Source organism: Aspergillus pseudoviridinutans (genome assembly GCF_018340605.1).
Source record: "Aspergillus pseudoviridinutans IFM 55266 DNA, scaffold_5, whole genome shotgun sequence".
NCBI lineage: Eukaryota > Fungi > Ascomycota > Eurotiomycetes > Eurotiales > Aspergillaceae > Aspergillus > Aspergillus pseudoviridinutans.
In genome coordinates this window covers 377,141-395,262 of record NW_025091285.1, presented here as the reverse complement: position 1 = coordinate 395,262, position 18,122 = coordinate 377,141, and the positions used below count along the sequence as shown (strand labels likewise).

Below are 18,122 nucleotides of genomic sequence, written 5' to 3'. Positions count from 1 at the left end.
GCTGTCAGTCAGGATTGCTGGTTTAGTCTCAGATCGGCGGGACTGACACAGATAGATATACCTTGCAGATCGCAGACCCTATGAGAGTCAAATAGCACGATTTAGACAATTGCCCCTCTATCTGAAGCACCTCCGATCTGGCCAGCCTCAGCAGATTCTAATTCGTGCGTGTGGAGTGTAGACACAAACAACTACCGACAGCGCAAAATAGAACAGAGCAATAGCCGACCTGGTTTGGCAAAATACCTCGGTGCTGGCAAGTACAGCTCAGGCAAAATAGGGGAAACCAAAACTGCTCCTCAGCATTTTCGCTGGGGTATGTGGAGAGCGGCGCACCACGACGATCCGGAGAGGTCTGGATGCGGGGGAAGAGAGACACTTGACATTAACAGTGGCCCTTGGCAGCTTGGCGGGATCAGGACCAAGCTGTTTAAGGTTTCACGATGGAAGTTACACGGTCAGGTGGAGCATGGAGGTTGAGCAGAGTAAAAGAGAAAATCTGGATGGATGCAGGAAATAGAACGGTCTGTGTCCATGGATGGATGAGTGGAAAGCTCTGGTCGCTGTCCTGCAGATACAACCTCATTTGGAAGACTGTACGACACCAAGTATGATAAGGTACGGACTCAATCAACTTGACACTAACATGTAGACATTCCCATGCCAATCGCCACTCTACTAATGTCCGTCTCCACACTCCGCAGTCGACGTGTCTTCAGCAACTAGCAGAGTGCCTGTTCAACTTCAGTATAGAACCCCGCGTTCACCAGCGCCAAGTTGTCAAACCCAATTGTGGCTGCTTTAGGGGTTTCTTTTACCTCTCTTTGCGTCTCCTTTGTAGCTATGTAGCTTAGGTATTTAGATAAGGCAGCTATCTCGAAACCCTGTCCATTTTCACCCATAACCTAGGCACAACCCTGGTCTAGTCTCTAGATATCAACCTTAAATCCATACCAGGATCAAGGTACTCCTCTATTGGCCAAAACTCTCCCAAATGCATGCAAATGCAAATGCAACTATCCAGCACAGCACAGGATTCCCTTGTCTTTCTTCAAGTCCCCGTGTCCTGGCCCAGGACTCCAGCCTAGTCGCAGCCCAGACCGCTAACCAATCCACCACAGCCAGATACCACCTATCAAATATACAGGAATGAAAGCGAACCAGGCTACTCCGTACTACCAAAAGACTACTTTCTGGGCAGACTTGGCGCACCTTGGCAACCTCGTAAACAAGCTTAGAGTTTCCCTGCTGGTTAACTACTTTGCCATCTGGCAACCGAGATCAGACAATCGCCTGACAGGACCACGCCTATATCTACCCGTTCTGGTGCTTACCCCGGATTTTGCGATTTGAGTTTCAGGTGGCTTGTCGTCGGGAGTTTTAGKAGTCTCCACTGTCCACTGACTGGCCACTTTGTCAATCGTAGATGGTGTAGAGGGTCCTGTGAATGGGTGATTAGGAGATTTCCGGCCGAGAGCTGAGCAAGTCAGACATCTGTGAAATTGAGTTTCGATTTGAGTTTGGTTGATACCGTGTTAGGACTAAGAATGGGGTAGCTATCTAACTATGGTCGTTGTTCTGGTTCAGGCCATGTGGCCGCTGGCCAGGCAGATGTCCGACCTAGGTAAAACTAGGTAGAAGACATCCAGAGTATATTGGCAGCATGGCAGTCTATCCGTCAAATAATAATTACGACTCTTATCGCATAGCAGATAAGAATAAAGTTAATCATCGCAGACCTGAGAGAAAGGTCAAACATCCTCCTCGTCAATCGGAATTAATCGTTCTCGCTCTTCCTCCCCCTCCAAGGCCAGTCTCTTCTCGCTCAAGCGTCTACCGGCAATCTGCACATAGGAAACAAGTACTGTACCTATCACGAACCCAGCGGCTGCCAGGAAGATGTTGATAGGGATTGGGTTGCCGTCGAACGGTCCGTGTGTCAATGCGTCCAGCGCGTATTGACTGAAGTTCACCAAGCCGGACACACAAATAATGGTCCCGTACACGCGCCCAAATGTTGCAAAGCCGAACACCTTGGTGGCGTAGTCCCTAGCCGAGGTCAGCCCACGAAAGTATACAGGAGACGAAAAAGAAAAACTTACGACATGGCTGAATAGTACAGAGGGCGCAGCAGGACGAATAGCGTCACGGTGGTGTAACCGGCCCAAGCTGCTGGCACCGAGTTCAGGGCTCCAATGAGCGTTGTCAGAATGACAATGACCGTCAACATGTTCGGAACGCTCAAATGATCCAAGAGCAGACCGATGAACGGAGTGGCAAAGACACCACCCACCGGTAAGGCGACATCGAAGAACTCATTGATCTGTTCAGCCTGCGTGTCGGAAGCCAGCATGAACTCGTACTGGGCCCGAATGGTTGCGATGAAGTAGTTCATCCGCAGCATCTGCAGGACAGTCATCATGGTGATCAGAATAAACCACGGCGTGGCCATCTGCTTGCGTGCGGGCAAGCCATGGAGGACACCCCAGACGACACTGGTCGCATGGCGCTCCTCTTCCTGCTCCTCGCGATGCCTTCTTTCGTCGGCATCACCCAGGACTCGGTCGATCATGCGCATATCGTCCATGCGTTCTTCGGCTCGTTTACTTCGCACCCGTCGCAGCTCCGAGTCGCTTTCAATCTCCTGGTCTGACTCGTGGATATCCCGCGTAGGATCCTTGGCTTGTTCCATCTTGACTTCCAGCTGATGCGACGACTGATAATCTTTCGCAGGCATGATCGTAATCAAGGCAACCAGAAGGAAGATCGGAACCGCCACGTAGCCTAGGAAAAACCTCTGCGGTGTGAAAGTCTCCGGGTTGCTGTCATAGAGGATTCGGTAAAATAAATACACCGCAGCGGACGCATCAAATGCGCCAGTAACCAGAGCGACGATGATGCCCGCACGTTTGGGGAACGCATTCGCGATCTGGAACGAGGGCACAAAGATGAATGTCCCTCCAAGAGCTAAGAAGAAGTTGGCAATGATGTACCCATCGAAATCCGGTCGCGAAAATGAAAGCGCCATCAACAAGCTACCAGCGGTAAGCAGAGCGGACCCGATGAAGCCACACAGGCGCGAACCATATCGGTCGAGGATGGTCCCGACCGGCAGAGCAGATACATTGGCGGTGATGGAGCCAATGGTGAAGAAGAAATTCAGCCTGAAGGATTGATGTTCAGCCAAGGGAGAAAATAGATAATCTTGTAAAAAGAACATACCGAAGATCTTGCTCAAAGCAAACCTCTACACCATCGCGCAATTCCTCTTTCGTGCAAAGGTCGCGGTAGACGCCTTGGTCGATCAGGACAGGCTTCAGAGCAGCGAAGCCGAACACAATTCCAGACGCGAACCAACAAGCGAGGATCGTGATAATGACCTGGACTAAACTAGGTCAGAGTCCTATCCTCAATCGACGGAAGGAAGAAAAGCAAAAATGACGAATCTGCATACCAAGTCTAATCGCAGTCGAGACCTCGTACGCCGGAGTACCCGACTTGACATCTGTCACCGGTTGTTGGCGCTCATGTAGAACATCGTAGCTAATTTTGCGTCGGATCGGCACTAAGGATTCGTCATGGTAGGTGGTTATGGTCTCATCGTCACGAAGGTCTGGTTCTATTTCGCGGTCCACGCCGTCAATTGCAGAGACATGTTGCACCAAAGACATGGCCTTTGACGCCTGGTCAATGTCAGTAAACCCAACACGAGATGAGCGTGATGCTCTCTTGAAAGATAATACCTCTGATTGCGACGTGCGTTGAGAATTGAAAGCGCGGTGATGGTTGGAACCTATGAGGGGCGCGAAGGTTACTCATTCCCGCCAGTCGAAGCTTCGGTCATGTTCCCTGCTCACAGCAACCCCACAGAAAGAAATTTTCGATGGGGCATATGACGTTAATGACTGACAGCTTGTCTTCCTTCAGCTAATAATTAAATAATTGATGATACTATTTCCCTTCGGCTACAATTCATGGCTGTTTCACCTATTGGAGCTGAGCTCGGCTCACAGCTCTAGAACTGGACCAATTGCCGTCATCGCACTATCAACCAAAGGACCATTTAACCATGGTCAATGTGAGCATCTTATCGATCATTCCAGCGATCCATCAGATATCGACAACAATTCGGTCACACCTGTCCTAGGGATGACTGAAATATCTCCAAACCTGTCACTACGATATACATTGACAATTTTCTAGATGAATACAGAGTACGGAGTAATTGGCTAAAGAATCGGGATGGATCTTCTGCGATGTACCAAGCAGCCGGAATTGCCCAACTTCTCCGCTGTAATACGACTTGCGACCGCTAAATGCGCTATCGCCTGAGTGGAGTGTCAAACCTACAGAACTCGACGCATACAAGCTGTCATCGACAATTTCATACATGATGCGAGCTTTCGATGATGCTGACCAGTTCTTGCCGTGGGAAGTGATAGTGAAAAGGAGATGTCATAGATACTGAACGGTCGGTGGTGCGAGACCTCGGCCATAAAGGACTTCTTCCATTAACACCTTGGGAGTCCTTAATCAAAACATACCATTTTCCTATATACACAAGACACCGACCGGCTACAGGACAGCGATTAAAACCTCCAGCTCTGAAACGCCAAATAAAGCCACACGTGAAAAAGCACCACCGCTATCACAAACCCAAAAAGAACACCACAACACAAGCGCCCGACTTTCTTCGCCAGAGCAGGCGAGGGAGAGGAAGGGTAGATCGTGTCGCGGGGATCCAGCTCTAAACGCTGAAATGTGGGCGAAATCGTGATGCTCGTAGGAGGAGCATCGGAATACGGAGTATATTTTGGCGCGCTGGGTTCCATGTTCAAAGGACTTCCATCGTTGTAAGGGGGAGGAGGAGGTAGATTCTGGGAGGGTAGCTGTCAGCATCTCGTGTAGGTCCGGGGTAAGGTTAGGCGGGGAAGTTATGTCATGCCTTGTCTGAATCCATTGTAGAGTGAGTGGATATTAGCTTGGTTAAATAAAAGCGATATCGACTGAAGCCAGTGTAATGGAGATGATAACAGATGGGCCTGCTGACGCTGGAGCTGAAGATATCGACTCACATGCTAGTCGTGAGGGCGTTTACGCCAAGGCGCGATTATCTGTACCCTGTACACAGACATGAGAACTATTTTTAGGTGACAAAAGTGTACGGAGTCAGCGCTTTAATAATGAGTTCACTGTTTGTGCATCCTTAATATTTGTGCAGTACAATTATGCGTCGCTAAACAGTGATGTATCGATAGAAAATAGAAATATATTCTCAAGACGAACTGGTGTACGCGTTTGCTCCAACATGCGTTGCTGAATCTAGTTTTGTGAACATTATCAAACGCACCACCGCATCATTTGACACATCGAGGGTGATCGAAAACCTGATCTGATTGCCTGGAAATATGTGTGCTTCTCAGCAATAACACGAGAGAGACAGAGGAGCGGAGGATTAGGGTGCCTGAGACACTACGGAGATGAGTGTCATCCATGGGTAGAACAACGAATTACCTGTTCCTCTGCCGCTCTACTCCGTACATGACAGGCATTCGCCACTGTCAAACAACTTGGGTCCATACCTTAGGTCGGCATGTGGAGTATGGCTGTCTTTCGACTTTAGATTGGTGTCGTTGGTATCGTCAATCTTGTTGCTGGATCTGTCGAGCTTCCATCACATCAGTATATCTCTCCTCTTGACCCAGTTGTGAACAGCATAAGTCGTGCACGAGAAGATCAACCTTCTTGATCGTTCTGAATGACAACTGTCACTTCATTTAATATTCTGTCAACCAGTTGAGCCTATCGAGGTGAAGCAGAAATCGGATGATGTTGGTGAAGATACAATGACGTAGTGGCTGCGGGAGAGTCGCTTCATTGGGGATGACGTAGGAAGCACAGCAGCGCAGTCCACGGAACCAAATAATCTGGTAGATAATCCCCTTTCGAACCACTGATTCAGAATTTTGGACATTCTTCCATAATCTCATTGTCATCCTTTTCTTCCACGTGGGCTCGCCCCTTATATATACGGCGTATACAACAACCAGGACTTTTGATCAAACCTTCAGCACAACACCCGAGGATCATGTCCCTCCTCACTATCAACGCTGGTGGTGCGAGCGGAGGATTTCTCTACAACTCCAGCTTAGCAAAGACTCGTATCTGCATCACGGCCGAAACACCGGACTTTGACACTGCGTTCATTCGTCAATGGCAGGATGAGGGTTTTGAGGTGATGTACCTTCCGTATAATGATGGAGGGAAGGAATATACCAGTCAATTGAAGTCCGTCAAGGAGGGATTGGGCGTAGGGGTCAACTATGCCGTTATCGGTGGGTGCATTGCGTATCCCAATACACGTATACTGGAGTATATAAACTAACTGGCAATAGCATTCGGTGATGCCGCTTCCTTCTGTCTGGATTTCTATCTCAAACCCACAAACGCTAGCCGTCTCAGCGCTTTGGTATCATACTATCCAACCAACATTCCCGATCCGCGCTCGTCGTTCCCTCCCTCCGTCCGCTTCTTGACACATCTTGCTGGTGAAACGGTAGATGTAACGACCGTGCCCACGGCATTGGGCTTGCAAGGGAAGAAGCGTCGAACTACGAGACGGATCAACCAGGGCATTGGAACAGGGGAGCGTCTCAACATTGGACACCAAGCCTACACTTATGATAACGTGCAGCCGGGGTTTGCAGAGCACGACCTGGAAGAGTACGATCGCCTGGCAGCCGAGTTGGCCTTTTCCCGCTCGCTGCAGGTGATACGGTCGACAGTTACAGACAAGACTGACCTTGAGAAGCGGTGGGAAGAACATCTGGAGGGTATGTTGCCTTGGGTTCGATGCAAAAGCCTGATGACTGACGTCGACAGCGAGATTCTTCTCTATGAATCTTAACAACGTAATGGAGCAGTATGTCGACCATCTCACCCCAAACGTCACCTACGCTCCGACCATGAGCGGAGGCATTGGACCGCGCGACCTACGTCGGTTCTACGAACATCACTTCCTCCGCAAGCTGCCACCATCGATGCGGCTGCGTCTTCTCTCACGGACTATCGGCGTTGACCGCGTCGTAGACGAGCTCTACGCTTCATTCGAACACACCCAGGAGATCCCCTGGATGCTGCCCGGTGTTCCACCAACCAACAAGAAAGTCGAAGTGATCCTTGTCAGCGTCGTGAGCGTGCGCTGCGGAAAGCTATACTCGGAACACGTCTACTGGGACCAAGCCAGCGTCCTCGTCCAGATCGGACTGCTGGACCCCAAGCTCGTGCCGCAGGGAGTGGAGGGTGTCGATCGGCTGCCGGTTGTCGGAAAGGAGGCCGCACGGAGGATTCTGACCGAGGACCCGGAGTCGGAGCAGCGACACTACCATAACCGACTGATTCGTGCGGCGAATGCGAAGCACAAGGGCAGGCATGGGAAGAACGAGCTCGTGGAGGAGTCCGGAGCAGAATTGAGGAGCGAGGCGGGAGACTCTGTGAAGCCGGCAAATGTTAAAGGGAAAAGTGTCCAGCGCCAGTCGCGGCCGGGGCCGGAGGAAGGGGATGAGGCAGATGGTGAGGAGGAGGAGACGGAGACTGAACGGAATGGGAACGGGGTTACGAATGGGAGCAATGGGAAAAAAACAGCATCCGTGGAGGATGATGATGGAGAAAATGACGACTAATGAGTTCGACCTTGGCAATGGATCCGACTATGACTATGACTATGACCGTGACCATGACTGTGACCGTGAACAGATTGCTATACGTTCGAGGTACCACTCCTTTATGTACGACTTCTCTGGGATCTTGTTTATTTTTCTGGCTTTTGTGATCTGTGTTATATATCCATTATAATGATCAATCTTATCCTATGCGTACAGTAACTACCATCCTTTCCACGGAACCCAGGTCTCCCTAACCACATCCCCCTCATCAACAACGTAATACACATGATGCTGGGCAGCAGTAATACACGCATGCTGGATATACAGCATCACCTTCTGGCCCACACGAAACACCTCCTCGACTCTCTGACCCGCCGACGCATCCGTCAGCCCCAAAATCCCATGCTCTTGCGCCATCCTCACAACCGCCCAACCAGGCCGGTCAGTCACCCGCCCAAAGCCCACCACCTCGCTCGTCTCCTTGGTCAGCGCGACCGTCCCCGCGTTGATAAGCGCCTCATTACGCTCAGGATACACGCTGCACACCTCCGCCAGGACGCGGACCGCCTGCTGGTCTTCGGCCACGAGGCCGGTACAGACCTGCTGAAGGTCGTTGGCGGGGAAGTTTCCTACACACTCAGCATCAGCACCAGCATTCGCATCAAACGCGTCGACCCGAAGATGTTAAAGACAAACATACCAGCATGTAACTCCACCTCCATCCCCTCCGGCAACGCCTTTCGAAGCGAATTCACCACGTGCGCCGTCGGCGTCGATCCAAACGACACCACCACTTTCCTTCCCTCCTTTCTATGAAGATACTCCGCCGCACGAACCACACCATCCACTTCACTCCTCAACACCGCTGCCGCTGCCTCCTCCGTCCGGCACGCATACGAATGTCCTGCATGGCAGTAAAACCCGTACACCTCCGCTGCAGACGAGCCCTCCACCTTCTCCACGAGTCTGCGCAGCGCAGGCGAGGAACTCTCCAGGCCGGCGCGGTGCGAGCCGACGTCAACCTTAATGAAGGCGGGCCAGGGGATCGTACGACCAGTAGACTGGGCGAATGCCTTGAGGGCATCGATCTGGGCTTCATTGTCGATCATCAGGACAATTTTGAGCTTCGATGAGAGGGCTGCGAGCTGGGGGAGCGCGCTGGGGTAGATGGGGAGGCCGTAGAGACACTTTTTCCCTCGCACTGGTTGTTAGTGCTTGTTGTTGGAGGGAGACGCGGGCTTGGCTTACTTCGTCGAGGATGCCCTCCTCCGCGAGGGGGAAGGCGCCCCTGATCTCGCAGAGGGTTGAGGCGACGATTTTGCGGTGTGTGCCGTTGCCGAGCATCATGCGGGTTACTTCGAGGGCCTGGAAGGGTTAGGTAGGCCCGTAAAGTGGTAAGGAACAGAGGAGAGGTGGGTACCTTGAGTGTTTTGACATGCGGTCGGAAGGAGATTCCCAAGTCTTTGACATCCTGGAGGAGTTGTTTGATATTTCGTTCCAGGGTGGGTTTGCTGAGCACCACTGATGGGGTGGGTAGGTCCGTTGCTGGACGGCCGATGAAGGATTTGTGGTTTTGCAGGGAGAAGTCCATTGCGTAGGATAATAGGTAATTTTTCAGATATAATGTTGGGGTATGAGGCAATCTCTTTCTGAAATTTGAGGAACAATTGTAAGAGAAGGTGATTGTTGACTTGGTCAACTGGCGGTGCGGGGTTTATAAATAGTTCCCCGCATTGGGCGAGGTTACATTTGGGGCCAACTGGCAAGGTACAAGTGGTATCTAGAGTGTAACCACCATGCGTTTTCTAGGTTATAATTTATAAATTCAAAACTTATGCAAATACTTGGAAATATCTGTCATTCGTGGATAACTTCATAATACAAGCTAATGAACGCTGCATTCTATACAGTCTCAATATATCTCTTGAATTCCCTACGCATAAACTGTTAGTTATCGGTCGGAAGCTCAAGGTTGACAAGTGATAACTTACCAATCGGTTACAGCCTCCCTCCATACTTTGAGCTCATGCTCTCGCGTGGCAGTGAAGAAATCGACGAATTCCCCATCAAGCATCTCCCGCGCAATACTCTCAGGCGCGCTGAATCGCTTGATGGCTTCTTCCAGCGTATTCGGCAGCAGCTCCGGCCGATCACCTTGCTTCAACGCCGACATCGGCGGCACCTTGATATCAAGCTTCTTCTCGATTCCCCGCCATCCAGCAGCAAGGATTACACTGAGCGCGTAGTGTGGATGCAGATCAGCGCCAGGAATGCGCACTTCCATCCGCGTGGCGCCGGGCTTACACACCGGCGGCGTGATAATGCGGATAGACGCCATTCTGTCTTCCAGACCCCAGCTGATATTCACAGGAGCCCAGTAGTTCTCTACCAGCCGCTTGTAGGAATTGATCGTGGGTGCGAACAGGGGCATGATATCCGGCAAAGCCTCCATGAGGCCGGCGAGGAATTGTCGGCCCATGTCTGACAGACTGGCAGCATCAGACCAGGGGGCGTTGGGGTCAGGTGTGTCTCTGGCGAAGAGGTTCTTTCCCTCAAGATCGCAGATGGAGATGTGGATGTGGCCGGAGCTGCCGGGTTGGCCGTACATGGGCTTTGCCATGAAGCATGGGGTGATTCCGTGCTCGATTCCGATGGACTTCGTCAGAAGTCTAACAAGTTAGAAAAATGTTTTTTGAGCGGCGCCGACAATAACTTACTTGAATAGGGACACCCGGTCTGCCATTTCGGTAACATTACACACTTTGAGGGCCTGTACTGATTAGCAACGTACTTGTCATGCGTATGTAGTTCACTAACCGCTTCGTAGACACCTGGCCCTCCCTCCGTATGCCACCCCTCGATCCCACAGTTGAACTGCGCACTGGTGTTGAAGATATCCCAAAAGTACTTCTTGAATGCTACCGGCCGTGTCGCGCTGTACGAGAAACTGCCCGCAGTCATCGGACGAAGGGCGCTAGGTGCATTTCTTTCCAGAAAGGCAGCGACGTCGCGTGTCTGCGAACCATTGGCGTATCCGTCTTGTGAAGGTGTCTGGAAGTTCATAAATTCGAGTTCAACTGCACACATTAGTTGACATACTCGGCCCGAGACCACGAAACTTACCTCCAGCCATAGCCTGGCATTTTGCCTCCGCAAGCTTGTCCGTTATCGATCTCAACATACTCCGACCATCTGCAGTGACTGGCTTCTCGTTCTGGACAAAGCGCACCAGGAAGAAAGGGATGTTGTCTTCCCACGGTATCCGTCGATAGGAGCTGAGATCTGGCACCGCGATGAAGTCGACATAGCCTGATTCGGGAGGTGCGATCTTTGCATCTGTAGTGTAGAGCACATCCTGCATATCCCATCCAAACACTGCAGAACTGAAGCCAAAGCCCTTCTGCGCGATGCCGAGGAACTTCTCCTTGGCCATTACCTTTCCGCGTAGGATGCCATCGCAGTCAATGCCAGCGACTTTGACGCTGATGTCATTTTCAAGAAGGCGAGGGAGATCCTCTACTGTGATTGTATCCTGTGACATGTTTATGATAGTATGAGCTCAAATACAAGAGGAAATATGACTGAGCAGAGCAAAAGGTCTTCAAGAGCTTCTTAAAAGACGGACCAACATCGATGCTATTGTGGAGCTTGCTGGACATGCCGCATTGCTCCAGCAGCTTGGGCCACACTTTCGCGAGAAGAAGCCATTGGCCAATGGAATTACCCGCGACGATGCAATTCAAGCAAGGTCTCCATCTCAATTGCAACTTGTGAGGGAACTCAATAGTAACCGCGGGGTCTCAGCAATAATGGGGGACCGCGCTCGGTGAGGAGTGAGGGGAAAGGCGATAAGAAGACCGCGCTTATCGATAAGCGTTGGGGAATCAATACTCCAGCTGCGTACTATTATTACCAACTCGATATCATCTATCATGATGGCAGCTCAGAAAGAATCATCTACTATCTCCAGAAGCATCGATTTCAAGTATCCACCATGACTCGTCTTCTTCGTGCAGCAATCCTCGAGTGCGACACCCCCATTCAGCCCGTCAAAGACCGCTACGGGACGTATGGGGACCTTTTCGAGAATCTCCTCAAAGCAGGTCTGAAAGCGCAGGGACTTGACTCGCAGGTGGGCTTGCAAATCACCAAATGGGATGTTGTGAACGACTCCGTCTTTCCCAAACCTGATGACTGTGATGCGATACTCTTGACCGGAAGCAGTACGTTTTCTAGAGGAGATGACCGCAACAACAGCTGACAGGATTGCAGAACACGATGCCTTTTCAGACCAGCCGTGGATCATCGAATTGACAAACTATGTTAAAGAGGTATACGAAAAACACAAGAAGCCCATCATTGGGATATGCTTCGGTCATCAGATCATTGCGCGTGCGCTAGGAGCCCGCGTGGGTCGCAGCGACAGAGGATGGGAGATTGCAGTGGAGCCGATTATACTGACTGATACTGGGAGGCTACTATTCTCAAAGAACGTTCTGGTATGTCGGATGCTTTGCATATCGGACGTTTGCTGACTGTCTTGGAATAGTCCCTCCATCAGATGCATCGTGATATCGCCTATGAAGTTCCAGAGGGCTGTGTTAACTTAGGCTCGAGTTCCATCTGCGAGATACAAGGGCTCTACAGCGCTGGAAGGATTTTTAGCGTCCAAGGCCATCCGGAGTATGATGAATTTGTGGTCAGCAAGCTGATTGAGACACGGCATGCCACGGGGATTTTGGATGACCAACTGTCCAAGGACGGTTTATCGCGAGCTGGAAAACCGCATGATGGATCGGTTGTCGGGGAGGCGATTTGCAAGTTCCTTCTTGATGATCCTGTAGTCAAACATGTATAGCAGAGTGATTAGATAGCGAAATGATGTCCGAACTTTCAACCATTAATGTGACCTCGTAATTGATTCAAAGTATCCACAGCAAGAGAATAGGCAAGGGAAGAGTAAACAATATCCCCACACATTTACCGCGCTCTCCAATATTCCCCACAGCGCTATGAAGACCGCGCCGACAATAACGAAGTATGTGAGGACATAATTATTCTTATCAACAGGACATTCCGTATAATAAGTGAACAGTCAAATCAATTGTGATAGAATCTAACCTCACATATTGTTACACCACCAATCCAACCAAAATGGCCAACCAGATTCGCACCCTATCTCCCTCCACGAACGAAGTCATCTTCGAACACCAGGGCACCTCTCTGGGAGAGGCCCGCGCAATCGCAGAAGCCTCTTATGAAGCATTCAAATCATACAAGAAGAGCACTCTGTCTGAGCGCAAAAGCATCATCGTCAAAGCTCTCGACTTGATCGCGGCAAACATTGAGACTCTGAGCAATGAGCTCACCACGCAGATGGGCCGTCCGATTGCCTACAGCGCAAAAGAGATCGAGACCATGCGCAAACGCGCCGATTACCTCCTGGCAATTGCAGACGACAGCCTGCGCGAACACCCAGGACAGCCGGAGAAGGGATTCAGACGCAGCGTGAAGAAGGAACCCGTTGGACCGACATTGATCGCGACAGCGTGGAATGTATGTTCCTTCTCCAGAAGATCGCCTCGCTCAATTGTATCTAACAAGCACAGTATCCCTACCTCATCACGATCAACACGCTCGTCCCAGCCCTCCTGGCCGGAAACACAGTCATCCTCCGTCCCTCCCCGCAAACGCCCCTCATCGGCGAGCGCCTCCTCACCTACTTCACCCAAGCCGGCCTCCCGCGCAACGTCCTCCAAATCATCCACGTTGGCTCCCTCGATGTCCTCGACGAGATCGTCAAACTCCCCCAGATCAAACTCGTCTCATTCACTGGCTCCACAGCAGGCGGCGTGCGTATCCGCGAAGCAACCGCCCGCCGCATCGTCCCCGTGAACCTAGAACTAGGCGGCAAGGACCCGGCGTACGTCCGCGCCGACGCAGACATCCCCTACGTCGCAGCGCAGATCGTCGACGGCGCGGTCTTCAACTCGGGCCAGAGCTGCTGCTCCATTGAACGGGTGTATGTCCACGCGGACGTCCACGATGCCCTTGTCGCGGAGGTGCAGAAGGAGCTCAAGACGTAAGAATTGCCACTCGTCCAGCCTCGCCTCACTCTATCTCTCCACAGAAAAGAGGTAGACTGACACCTGCAATGACAATATAGGTACAAACTCGGCGATCCCACCGATAAATCCACGACCACCGGCCCCGTCATCTCCCGCCACGCAGTGAAAACCATCCAGTCGCACATCGACGACGCGCTCTCCAAGGGCGCCATCAACGCCACTCCCTCCAACGAATCCTTCCTTTCCTTCCCCTCGCAGAAGCCCGAGGGGAACTACATCGTCCCCACGGTCCTCACAAATGTTACCCACGACATGACAGTCATGAAAGACGAGACCTTCGGCCCCGTGCTCCCCATCATGAAGGTCTCCAGCGACGAGGAGGCCGTCGCGCTCATGAACGATAGCGAGTACGGGCTGACCGCCAGCGTGTGGACGAGAGACATCGCGCGCGGGGAGGAGTTGATTGCTGAGATTGAAGCCGGGACGGTGTTTATCAACCGGTGTGATTATCCTAGTCCGGTACGTACATCACATCCCCTTTTGCTTTCCGAGGATTTATGGAGTGCTAATGAGGCAATAGGACCTTGCGTGGGTTGGATGGAAGAACTCCGGATTGGGATGTACACTTGGTCCGCATGCGTTTGATGGGTTCTATAGATTGAAGAGCTACCATATCAAGGAGGAGCAGGCTTAGCTTAGCTTAGTTAATTACTGAACTGTATATACTGAATGTCAGCTTCGATCTCGTTAATTTGCTCTCTACAATCGAATACCAGTACGTCATCAATCTTGCTTCAAAGCAGTGCACTCTAAGCCATGAACATAGTGAATATACAGTGTAACTCATCGCAATCGTCGTCCAGTGCCGCTGTTGCGCGGCTTGACCCTCTGGCCATATCCAGAAAAAAATAACCGCGCAAGCTACCTACCCCACCCGCGGTCTTTTACCGCGCCGCGGGGCTACCTGCTACCCCACTATCCTTATCAGCTACCATATCAGTTGCGCGCGTGACCTCTCAGCGGCTCCGCTTATCGTCAGGGCCACTCCACGTGCCTCGCGATATCATGTAACAGAAACAAGAGCTGAAGAGTATGCGACAAAAGTGGAGAGATAAACTCACCGCGCAGCTACTGTGGGACTCACGGAACCGACCTCGGCCTGGATAGATTGGGTATAAAGATGGTAGAATCCTGGGTTGGTTTGTTGATTATACTAGATAATTATTTCAGATCGAGTGGTTGATAGGTATACAAAAACCATTACATTAATTCAGACAAAATGGTTGGAAGACTCGCTGGAAAGAACGCCGTTGTCACCGGCGCTGCTGGGTATGTTTTTCCATATTTCATATGTCCCGATTTTGTGAGCTCCAAGGAGAAAAGAAGATAGCGGCCAGCTGACGAGGGATAGTGGTATCGGGCTTGAAACTACGATTCTCATGCTCCGCGAGGGCGCCTCCGTCCTTATGACCGATATCTCTGCGCAAGGCCTCGAAAGGGCAATTGCCAAGGTTCACGAGGTCGTGCCACAGCACGACGGCCGGGTGGAATACCGTGTCGTCGACGTGTCCAAGGAGTCCGAGGTGGAGGCGGCGGTGGCACATCTCGACTCCTGGGGCGGTCTGGACGTGATGTTCAACAATGCGGGGATCATGCATCCCAAGGATGGAGATTCGGAGGAGACACCAGAGGCTATCTGGGACTTGACGATGAATATCAACGTCAAGGGGGTGTGGTACGGCTCGAAACACGCGGTCAAGAGCTTGCGCAAGCACGGCAAGAAGAAGGGCAGTATCATCAACACAGCTAGTATGGTTGCCCTGGTTGGCGCGGCTACGCCTCAGCTTGCGTACACCGCCAGCAAGGGTGCTGTGCTTGCCATGACTCGTGAACTCGCCATCGTCCACGCCCGTGAGGGATTCCGTTTCAACTCGCTGTGCCCGGCTCCTCTCAAGTATGTCATTCCGATCCCATGATCACGGGTAAAAGCTAATGATATCAGCACCCCGCTTCTGCAGGACTGGCTTGGAGACGACAAGGAGAAGCGATTCCGTCGTGAGGTCCATTTTCCCACCGGCCGGTTTGGTGAGGCGATCGAACAGGCCCATGCCGTCATCTTCCTGGCCAGCGACGAGAGCAGCTTCGTCAATGCCGCAGACTTCGTGGTGGACGGCGGCTTGACCAAGGCTTATGTGACACCTGAGGGTCCTGCCACGGAAGCGCCTAAGAACTTGGGCTCATAAGCAGGGATGCAGGGTCCGCCGATTGTATTGGCGGGTGGATGCAATGAATGATGACTGTAAATTAGCCAAATTGGAAATTATCGTGTTACCCGTTACGCAAAGGAGATCCAGATTTGATTCTGCTGCATAGCCCGACAGATATTCCATGGCCCTGCCTGCTCCAGAGGCACCTGCCACATATGTTCCAGTAGAAGTAGCGTCCGTTGCATATTCCCGAGACCAAATGTGTTTACCATTGTGTGCAGGCGCTGTCGTAAGGAATTCTGTTGGTCCATGTCAGACAGACACGACCCCACAACAGCAATAGGCCAGCAGAGTCCTGAGTTGATACGAGCCGTAGCTGAAAGTTGATGCAGGTAGGACATCGCGTCTGTGATCGCAGCATCAATAACGCCCTGATATATCCCCTGCTCGGACCGTGAGAATGCCCCCAGCGAGGTATATAGATATAGTAGCATCGCTTGCTGGAAGATTCGTCCTGCCAGGAATACCTCGGGAGTTACCGAAGGATAAGGCGCCCAGCGTAAGATTTGTGCTTGCAAGGAACCAAACATGGCAATGTCGTCCGCAGTCGGAAGACCCGGCTGGCCATCTTCCATCATCCATTGCCGTCCCAAGTCAAAAATGCACGGGATCATCAATAGCAGTTCAAGCCAGCAGCCGCAGAGATTACCGATGTATTCCGATTCTAACAGCTGGCGCGCTCGCTGCTCCAGGTCAAAGTTCAGGAAAAGTTGACGGCTGACCCGCGCGTCGATTGATATCATGCTCACTGTCGCAGTATAGGTGTAGTACTCAATGACAAAATTTTTGAGGTCTTTCGGGACTGCAGTGTCGCTCTGGGCAAGCAGACGGATAAGCAATGTATTCGCGGCTGAGAGGTGGTCAAAGATGGTCCCATTCATGTCTCCTCTGGCGGTCTAAGCTCGTCAGTCATTTTCCTCCGTACCGCTCGTGGAAACCTAACTCACCTCAGTAAAGCACATCAACAAAGCTCCAACAGTAAGCATAAGCGGGTTCGACTCCTTTCCATCAATAAAATCTGTAACACCCTTGCGAAACAACTGCAGCGCCTTGGTGTAGTGATTTTGAGCAACCTCATCCGAGTCATTGCGACAACGGAACGCTCGATGAGCCGCACTCTGCGTCAGAACCAGCTGCAGCAGAAGGTCACTGGTGAACGCCAGCGGAACAATTTGGACCAGGAACGGGTTCACCGGAGTCGATCCATTAGCCATGCAGTCGGCAGTAGTAGCCAAGTAATGGTTCAGTAACTGGAAGGACTCCGGACTGTACCCAGGCAGCATTGATAGACTACGCGGCATTACATCTCCAATCGAGCCCAGGCTGTTGCTTCTAGGATGGTGAGAATAGCCCATGGGCACTAGCGACGCAACATCAAATTCTGCCAGCCCAAGCGTCTCTGCGGGAGGTACAACTGGCAGGCTCACTGACTGCGCAGGTGAGGTCGGAGAAACAGCAGGCGAGAAGGGCGAATGCGACGAGGCACCATGTGAGATTGAGCTTCGAACGGACTGTGGGCTGCCGTGTTGACGGATAATATCGTCCTCGTCCATCTGACCACTTCCGCGTGACTGATGATCAGTCTGCGCCAGTATCGCATCCCTGTCATTTTCACCAGGTCTTGATGATACATGAGCAGGCCAGTGACAGCTGAGTTTGTTTCGCGTGCATCCGCCACAGACGGGCCGATTTTCATCACATTTCTTCTTCCGACGTCTGCATGTCCAGCAGCCGGTTCGCACACGAACGATCGGCTCTGTCCGGGGGCGTTTATTGAGTGGCATCAGGGCCTAGAAGGTGGAGAGCAAGATCAAACAAACGTCTTTAGCGTCGAGTCTGGAAGTGAAGAAGGGGAATTTGCGGGGAAACGGGACTTGTTGCTGATAAGCATACCGAAATGGGCTAGTGCTAGATGGGGCAATATGTGGGGCCAGATGAGATCCCGTCAACTGGTCAAGGATTGGATGATGATGCCCTGTACTCTGCTACCTGAACAACACTTGACATGCCTGTTTAATCTTAGCTTTCAGTCCATATTAACTAAGAGCAACTCATTATATCTACAGCATTCATTCGGTTTGTTTCTAACATGTGATAATTATATACATGTGCCTGGCTTAAAG

The 18,122-nt window shown here is 51.5% G+C and overlaps 8 protein-coding genes across 8 annotated transcripts; 4 read left to right on the top strand and 4 right to left on the bottom strand.

Annotated features, from left to right (window-relative positions):
* Positions 1-1,751: 1,751 nt before the first annotated feature.
* Asppvi_007235 (putative MFS transporter) lies at positions 1,752-3,671 on the bottom strand (the record flags this gene model as incomplete). Its single annotated transcript, XM_043303126.1, has 4 exons — positions 1,752-2,049; positions 2,103-3,164; positions 3,223-3,385; positions 3,455-3,671. 4 exons carry the CDS (start codon positions 3,669-3,671, stop codon positions 1,752-1,754), a joined length of 1,740 nt encoding a protein of 579 aa, XP_043159061.1.
* Positions 3,672-6,088: 2,417 nt separating this feature from the next.
* Positions 6,089-7,682, top strand: Asppvi_007234 (dienelactone hydrolase; the record flags this gene model as incomplete). The annotated part of the gene is made up of 3 exons (XM_043303125.1): positions 6,089-6,335; positions 6,396-6,833; positions 6,883-7,682. The coding sequence occupies 3 exons, from the start codon at positions 6,089-6,091 to the stop codon at positions 7,680-7,682; spliced, it is 1,485 nt and encodes a 494-aa protein (XP_043159060.1).
* Positions 7,683-7,883: 201 nt separating this feature from the next.
* Asppvi_007233 (D-serine ammonia-lyase DSD1) lies at positions 7,884-9,255 on the bottom strand (the record flags this gene model as incomplete). The annotated part of the gene is made up of 4 exons (XM_043303124.1): positions 7,884-8,293; positions 8,365-8,851; positions 8,913-9,029; positions 9,085-9,255. 4 exons carry the CDS (start codon positions 9,253-9,255, stop codon positions 7,884-7,886), a joined length of 1,185 nt encoding a protein of 394 aa, XP_043159059.1.
* A 311-nt stretch (positions 9,256-9,566) lies between these two features.
* Positions 9,567-11,205, bottom strand: Asppvi_007232 (glutamine synthetase family protein; the record flags this gene model as incomplete). The annotated part of the gene is made up of 5 exons (XM_043303123.1): positions 9,567-9,597; positions 9,656-10,333; positions 10,382-10,434; positions 10,482-10,741; positions 10,788-11,205. 5 exons carry the CDS (start codon positions 11,203-11,205, stop codon positions 9,567-9,569), a joined length of 1,440 nt encoding a protein of 479 aa, XP_043159058.1.
* A 453-nt stretch (positions 11,206-11,658) lies between these two features.
* Asppvi_007231 (type 1 glutamine amidotransferase) lies at positions 11,659-12,522 on the top strand (the record flags this gene model as incomplete). Its single annotated transcript, XM_043303122.1, has 3 exons — positions 11,659-11,887; positions 11,937-12,163; positions 12,214-12,522. 3 exons carry the CDS (start codon positions 11,659-11,661, stop codon positions 12,520-12,522), a joined length of 765 nt encoding a protein of 254 aa, XP_043159057.1.
* Positions 12,523-12,818: 296 nt separating this feature from the next.
* Positions 12,819-14,426, top strand: Asppvi_007230 (aldehyde dehydrogenase family protein; the record flags this gene model as incomplete). The annotated part of the gene is made up of 4 exons (XM_043303121.1): positions 12,819-13,220; positions 13,274-13,746; positions 13,831-14,251; positions 14,313-14,426. The coding sequence occupies 4 exons, from the start codon at positions 12,819-12,821 to the stop codon at positions 14,424-14,426; spliced, it is 1,410 nt and encodes a 469-aa protein (XP_043159056.1).
* Positions 14,427-15,011: 585 nt separating this feature from the next.
* Positions 15,012-15,975, top strand: Asppvi_007229 (oxidoreductase, short-chain dehydrogenase/reductase family; the record flags this gene model as incomplete). The annotated part of the gene is made up of 3 exons (XM_043303120.1): positions 15,012-15,061; positions 15,108-15,686; positions 15,735-15,975. The coding sequence occupies 3 exons, from the start codon at positions 15,012-15,014 to the stop codon at positions 15,973-15,975; spliced, it is 870 nt and encodes a 289-aa protein (XP_043159055.1).
* A 92-nt stretch (positions 15,976-16,067) lies between these two features.
* On the bottom strand, positions 16,068-17,783 carry Asppvi_007228 (Zn(II)2Cys6 transcription factor; the record flags this gene model as incomplete). Its single annotated transcript, XM_043303119.1, has 2 exons — positions 16,068-16,895; positions 16,947-17,783. 2 exons carry the CDS (start codon positions 17,781-17,783, stop codon positions 16,068-16,070), a joined length of 1,665 nt encoding a protein of 554 aa, XP_043159054.1.
* Positions 17,784-18,122: the final 339 nt, after the last annotated feature.